Below are 7,500 nucleotides of genomic sequence, written 5' to 3'. Positions count from 1 at the left end.
CTCATCTGGAGTGCCAAAGTAGCTAGAGCAGACCCTGCAAGCCATATTTTTCAGTGGTAATGAAAGTCACTTCTGATTGTTCTGATTGACATTGACTGCTATATGAATTAATTTGCAGAGGGAAAGGATGATGTCACAGTCCGATATCAAAATTACTGAAGCCCATGCAATGCCTCAAGCAATCACTGTGGTACCTGTCCCTGCAAGTGCTCCAACAAAGGCCAACAAATCTTAACCAAAAAGCCACAGTAGAAGAGATGCATCTGACCAATTTTGATTTTATCTCCAACAGAAGTACATGTGTTTCATGCTCTGTGAAGATATTCACCTTGTTATACCTTGTCTACATCCGTCACAATCGACATTGTTCAATCCTTAACCCCATATATTATGGAATGATAGAATGATGTAGCCCTCCCTGGTGAACTATCATCAAAAAAGGAATTGGTGTAGGCTCCATTTTTCCTTGATATGCAAGGCGGAGTTGCTGGTCCTTGCATTTTTCTTACAGTTAACAACTTCCATTTATTATAAGCATATATACTGAAATATTTGTGTAAAATAGAAGAAGGCACTTAATTCAATGACAGTAAATTTATGTTTTGTCCCCTGTAGTTTTCTTGTTAATTTTATTACATACATGTGCTCAGACAGCAAGGAGTCTACCAGTAAGGCCCTGGTAACCACACCTGATTTCCCCATTCCTTGAATTGGCAGGAAAATGTGTTTTTCTTTCTAATACAATCAATATTGATACTGTTATTATTCTTATTGATATTATGATTGTCAAACTGTTATAAAATATTAATAACATTTAAGACAACACAATAATATAAATGAAACTTTCCAAAAATCATGGAACAGGGTTTAACAGGTGAGATGGCAAAGACTACTAAATGACTAGAGAAGTCTATGTCTACAGACAATAGATGAACTTATATTACAGTGAGTATGGCGTGTATTCTTGCCGTCTGAGCCAACTGGGTTAATATTCAGAGAGCAAGAAGAAAAAAATTAATTCAGATATCATGTGCAAATAAACTATTTTCCTTATTAACTAGGGAAATATGATTCATTATTCATACATTTCATTGATCTAGTCTCATTTTCAATTTGACTGAAATCTTTAAGACAAAGTTCCTGGAAAACCCAGTCAATGAAGTTTAGATAAAGACAATAATGAACATGAGTATTTGTCCCAAAAGACAATACTTGATGCTTTGTTCTATCGCAAACCACACACTCCATACTGGAGGCCATTCAAAATTCACACATTATTGAAAGTCTTCGTCAAGCCATTTATGCTGGGAGTGCATGTATATTTGCATTGTTCGTTATGGTTTTACTTTCTTAAATTTGTTTACACCTTAAGTGGCTTTAAAACATTAGTGACCAGAGCCTATTACTAGGTCTGCCCTGGCTTACCTAGCACTAGTCCCCGAATTTTATTTGTATTACTACTACTACTATTAATAGTATTATTATAATAATAATAGTGATAATAATGATAATGATAATATTAATACTAATAATAAAATTAATAACAATAACAATACCAAACAATAATAACCATAATAACCATAATAATAATAATAATAATAATAATAATAATAATAATGATAAACAATAAAACAATAACAACCATATTAATAACAAAATAATAATAACAGGTAATAATAAATAAGAATAACATATATAATATTAATAATAATAATAATAATAATAATAATAATAATGATAATAATAATAATGTTGGTGATGCTGATAATAACAATAATTATGCTAATGACAGTGTTGATAATAATAATGATAATCATCATCATCGTCATCATAAGAGCAACAACAACAATCTTAAAAATAATATCAATCATGAGAATAACAATTATAACAATAATAATAACAATAATAATAATAATAACAATAATAATAATCATACCTAGCAATAACAGTAATGATGATGATGATGGTTATGATGAATATGAACATAAATATGAATATGATGATGAGGATAATAATAACAATAATAATAATGAGAACAGAAACTATGATAAAAATAGTAACAGTAACAACAACAATAACAAAAGCAATAAGGATATCATCGTCATCACAATAATAATTATATTAATAACACAAATTATAATAATAAAAAAATAATTAAATAGTAATTATAATAATAACAATAACAACGTTAACAATCATTATCATCATCATCATAATATCATTGATTTATGATGACTGATGATAGTAATAATAGAAAAAACAAAATGTAAAAATAAAAATAAAGAAAGATAATAATAATAATAACAATAATAACAATAATAATAAAAAATAATAACAATAATAATGATTAAAAAATAATAATAAATAAATAATAATAATAATAATAATTAAAAAATAACAACAACAACAATGACAAAAACAATATGAGAAATAATTCACTTCCTTGCAAATTCCCGTAGAGGGTTAAGAGGCGAGGTCTGGCCGGCCTAGACGTGCCTGTAAAGTGCCTGTAAACCCATCTAAGCGCAAGCAAAATAAATAAAACAGAGCCACAGTGGAAGTGCATGAACCTGGTAGTGAAGGGTTAAAAATCTAATATATCATATAAGATCCTGGCACAGAAATACAGAAAAAACAAAAGTTCCCCATACGCATTACTTAAAATATTGCCAACCAAATACCCGAAACTGATGATAAATATAAGGGAAACTTTGAGAAAACCCCTACAGTGGCTTTCAAAATGTGACTTTTTCCTCCTAATCATACTGGGTGCGTTGTATCCAAATGACGTGATGCCTACAGTATGTAGTCCGACATGAGTGAGCCGTCAAGGGATCTCTATGGCAACTATGCTGTGTTCAGCCAAAGGCCAACTACACTTTGCCCTGAGAAGATGGAAATTAAAATGGCATCTTGTTTAATGATAAATGTCGAGAGAGGCCTATAAGCACCCTCTTGCTAAAGTCTATGAGGTTTGTTGGCCTTTGTCAGAGTGCCAACCGGTGTGAGGCTAGTGTCAGACGTGTCACTGGTTTCTAAATATTAACCAATAACCCTGAAGTTAATTTCATAACTATATATAATAGCATTTTCCTCCAAACTGAACTTTTTTTCTGCATTGAAGAGCTTATCATCATAACTTTTCATTTACTGCAAAAAGCCGATGATGAAAACAAAGGTAAAAAGGTAGCGAGTGTAATACACTTCAGCAAACTGCTCTATGATGTTAATTCTCTGGTTATAAGTAAAGAGATAACTATTATGTACACTAAGAATATTTTTTGTTTTTCTTTATATCAATATAAAATTATTCTGAAGACATTTAATGCTTTGAATAGCTGTTTGCATAAAACAATAACAAAGATTCTGTCATAACTTGTGATTTAGTTTTGCATAAACTCTTCTGCCCTAATTTCATGCAAAATCTCAGAATCCTAATGACAAGTCCCCAAATGGATACAATTAAACATATACAACCAATTGAAATAATAAATCTAAATAAAACCATAAGAAACCTGGCGAAAAAGAAAAAAAATGCTTTTATTACATCACCTAATGTTATGCCAACACTAAAAGCATAACAGCAGAACATGATACAAACAAAAATAGACAGTGATGAAGAAATATGAGATTATCACAAGCCACAAAGAAGAATAACAATGAATATACAATCACAAATGCAAATGCAAAAAAAAAAAAAAAAAAAAAAAAAAAAAACTTATCCCTTGCTAGCTCAACCTGCCAGGACTCAGCCCCAGACTCAGCCCAAGAATCCCCCATCACCAGGGGCACTTCCTCACGCCCTAAGCCCCTTCCTCGCCGGCCCTCCCGAGCCCCAAGCCCAAAGCAGCTCCTGAAGCACACCTTGACAACTTTCCCTCAGCACCTCAGTCGACACCTGGCGAGGTAATGAATGCACTCGCTTTCAGTCTCTCTGCTGAGGCAGGGGGTTTCCTCTGCTTCCCTGGTGACAGCATGACAGGCAGGCCCAATGACCTGCGATGACACGACCCGCGGGAGTGAAAGGACGCGAAATAAGCACGAAAATCGGGGCGAAAAGCCAGCCTCCTCCAGCGACCCTCACTTTACTCACCCATTCCTATGTTATCCGTGATCTTCAAAGGTCCCCGAAGATAGTACACGACAGATATAACCAACAGAAACCACAGGGCCCAAAGGTAGCTCCAACTCCAGATGACTAACTCTTTAATTCTGGCGAAAAAGCGGCAGAAATTCCCCGCCATTTGCTGCAGGAGAGCGTCTTCCCGCACCAACAGGAGGTCGTGTTTGGGTCCTCGCTCCGGGGGGGGGGGTCGCGGGCGGAGGGGAGGAGGAGGAGGAGGAGGAAGGGGGAGGGGGAGGAAGGAGGAGGAGGAGGAGGAGGAAGGGGGAGGGGGAGGAAGGGGGAGGGGGAGGAGGAAGGGGGAAGGGGAGGAAGGAAGAGGAGGAAGAAGGGGGAAGGGGAGGAAGGAGGAGGGGGAGGAGGAATGGAAGAGGAGGAGGAGGAGGAAGGAGGAGGAGGAGGAGGAGGAAGGGGGAGGGGGAGGGAGGGAAGAGGAGAAGGAGGAGGAGGAGGAAGGGGAGGAAGGAAGAGGAGGAGGAATGGGGAAGGGGAGGAAGGAGGAGGGGGAGGAGGAATGGAAGAGGAGGAGGAGGAGGAAGGAGGAGGAGGAGGAGGAGGAAGGGGGAATGGGGGGAGGAGGAAGGGAAGAGGAGGAGGAGGAAGGGGGAGGGGGAGGAAGGGAAGAGGAGGAGGAGGAGGAGGAGGAAGGGGGAAGGGGAGGAAGGAAGAGGAGGAGGAAGGGGGAAGGGGAGGAAGGAGGAGGGGGAGGAGGAATGGAAGAGGAGGAGCAGGAGGAAGGAGGAGGAGGAGGAGGAGGAAGGGGGAGGGGGAGGAGGAAGGGAAGAGGAGGAGGAGGAAGGGGGAGGGGGAGGAAGGGAAGAGGAGGAGGAGGAGGAGGAGGAAGGGGGAAGGGGAGGAAGGGAAGAGGAGGAGGAGGAGGAGGAGGAGGAACGAGGAGGAGGGAGGAACGAGGAGGAGGGAGGAGGAGGAGGGAGGAGGAGGAGGGAGGAGGAGGAGGGAGGAGGAGGAGGGAGGAGGAGGAGGAGGAGGAGGAGGAGGAGGAGGAGGAGGAGGAGGAGGAGGAGGAGGAGGAGGAGGAGGAGGAGGAGGAGGAAGGGGAGGAAGGAGGAGGAGGAGGAAGGAGGAGGAGGAGGAAAGGGGAGGAGGGAGAGGAAAGGGGAGGAGGGAGGAGGAAAGGGGAGGAGGGAGGAGGAAAGGGGAGGAGGGAGGAGGAAAGGGGAGGAGGGAGGAGGAGAAGGGGAGGAGGGAGGAGGAAAGGGGAGGAGGGAGGAGGAAAGGGGAGGAGGGAGGAGGAAAGGGGAGGAGGAGGAGGAGAGGGGAGGAGGAGGAGGAAGGAGGAGGAGGGAGGAGGAAAGGGGAAGGGAGGAGGAAGGGGAGGAGGGAGGAGGAAAGGGGAAGGGAGGAGGAAAGGGAGGAGGGAGGAGGAAGGGAGGAGGGAGGAGGAAAGGGGAGGAGGGAGGAGGAAAGGGGAGGGGGGAGGAGGAAAGGGGAGGAGGGAGGAGGAAAGGGGAGGAGGGAGGAGGAAAGGGGAGGAGGGAGGAGGAAAGGGGAGGGAGGAGGAAAGGGGAGGAGGGAGGAGGAAAGGCGGGAGGAGGGAGGAGGAAAGGGGAGGAGGGAGGAGGAGGGGAGGAGGAGGAGGAGGAGGAGGAGAGGAGGAGGAGGAGGAAGAAGAAGGAGGAGGAGGAAAGGGGAGGAGGGAGGAGGAGGAGGAGGAGGAGGAGGAGGAGGAGGAGGAGGAGGAGGAGGAGGAGGAGGAGGAGGAGGATGAAGGAGGAAGGAGGAGGGGAGGATGAGGATGAGGAGGGGGAAAATGGGGAAGAAGAGGGGAGGTAGAGGAAAAGGAGAAGGATGAAGGAAAGAGGAGGAGGAGGAGTAGGATGATGATGATGATGATGATGAGGAGGAGGAAGAGGAGTAGGGGAAGGAGTAAGGTGGAGGAGAGGAGGAAGGGGAGAAGGAAAAAGAGAAGGAGTAGGAGGAGGAGGGGGAGAAGAAGGAAAGGGAGGAGAAGAAAATGAGGAGAATGGAGGAGGAAGAGGGAAGTGGGAGAATGGGGAAAGGGACAGGAAGAAATGCAGGGCAGGGAATGAAGAGGAGGAGGAGCAGGAGGGGGATAGAGGGGGCGGAGGAAGAGGTTAAAGGGAAGAAGGAGAAAATGGAAGAGAGAGGAGAGGAAAAAGGAACAGACCGGGGAAAAAGAAGGAGGACGAGGAGGCCAGGAGGAAGAAGAGGATAGGAAGAAGCGGAGGGGGCTAGGAGTAAAAGGAGGATTGGATGAGAAGGTAAGATATTCCGGAGGGAGAAAAGGAGTAGGAGAAGGATGGGGAGAGAAGCAGAAAGAGGAGACCAAGAGGATGAATGGAAATAGTGTGAGAAATGGGCGGATAGGCAAGGAAGAAAGAGACGACGAAAGAATTAGAAGAGGAAACCAGAGAGCCCAGAAGTAACTCGAACTCCCGACAACACTTTAATTCTGGCGAAAAAGAGGCAAAATTTCCCCGCCATTTGGTGGAGGAGGAGGAGTAAGTAGGAGAAGGGAAGGGAGTTGGGAGAAGAGGAGGAGGAGGAGGAAAAGCAAGAGGATAGGGGGAGCGCGGAAAGAGGAGGAGAAGGAGGAGTAGGAGGAGGAGGGTATTTTGATAGATCGCTTTTGGAAAAGGGCGCTTCGCACTATGTGACGCAGTCGCCTTTTCCGAAGGAATAAGATCGGTGGACATAAAAAGGGAGCTTTAGGGCAGCACGTGGCTTTTCTTAAAAATCGGAAATGGAGTGCAGGTGTCGACAGTGAGACGGAAAGATAAGTTTATCCGGCCGAGATAGGTGTGAAATGTGGTCTCTAAATAATAATTTCATTAAATACACAAGTTAACCATTATAAGGTGGACGGGAAAAGTTATGTTTTTTTTCCAGTTCATTCAGAAATTAAAGAAAACATTCGGTTACAGAATGTACTGTACATGGAGCCTGGGATACTGTGGGTAATTAAATGAGTATTCTTAAATTGTATATAAATATACATTATACATATATAAACACATATCTATCTATCTGTCTGTCTATCTATCTATCTATCTATCTATCTATCTATCTATCTCTCGCTCTCTCTCTCTCTCTCTCTCTCTCTCTCTCTCTCTCTCTCTCTCTCTCTCTCTCTCTATATATATATATATATATATATATATATATATATATACTTATGCACACACACACACCCACATTGTATGTATGTGTATATCTCTCTCTATATATATGTGTGTGTGTGTGTATGTGTGTGTGTGTGTGTGTGTGTGTGTGTGTGTGTGTGTGTATGCACATTCTCTCTCTCTCTCTCTCTCTCTCTCTCTCTCTCTCTCTATATATATATATATATTTATATAAATATATGTATATATACATAGAGACACGCATATATATAT

General features: G+C 42.5%; 1 protein-coding gene across 2 annotated transcripts in view; it reads right to left on the bottom strand.

Annotated features, from left to right (window-relative positions):
- Positions 1 to 4,292, bottom strand: part of LOC125044234 (protein ST7 homolog) — a 29,401-nt gene extending 25,109 nt beyond the window's left edge. For both annotated transcript variants that reach the window (XM_047640764.1, XM_047640766.1), the window contains exon 1: positions 4,094 to 4,292. In XM_047640764.1, coding sequence (XP_047496720.1) covers positions 4,094 to 4,244 — 151 coding nt within the window. In that variant the 5' untranslated portion in view covers positions 4,245 to 4,292. The remainder of the gene's footprint in view (positions 1 to 4,093) is intronic.
- Between the last annotated feature and the right edge of the window lie 3,208 nt (positions 4,293 to 7,500).

The sequence above is a fragment of the Penaeus chinensis genome, chromosome 35 (assembly GCF_019202785.1).
Source record: "Penaeus chinensis breed Huanghai No. 1 chromosome 35, ASM1920278v2, whole genome shotgun sequence".
Lineage (NCBI taxonomy): Eukaryota > Metazoa > Arthropoda > Malacostraca > Decapoda > Penaeidae > Penaeus > Penaeus chinensis.
Note: the sequence above shows the minus strand (reverse complement) of the source record. Positions and strands in the feature narration are given on the sequence as shown.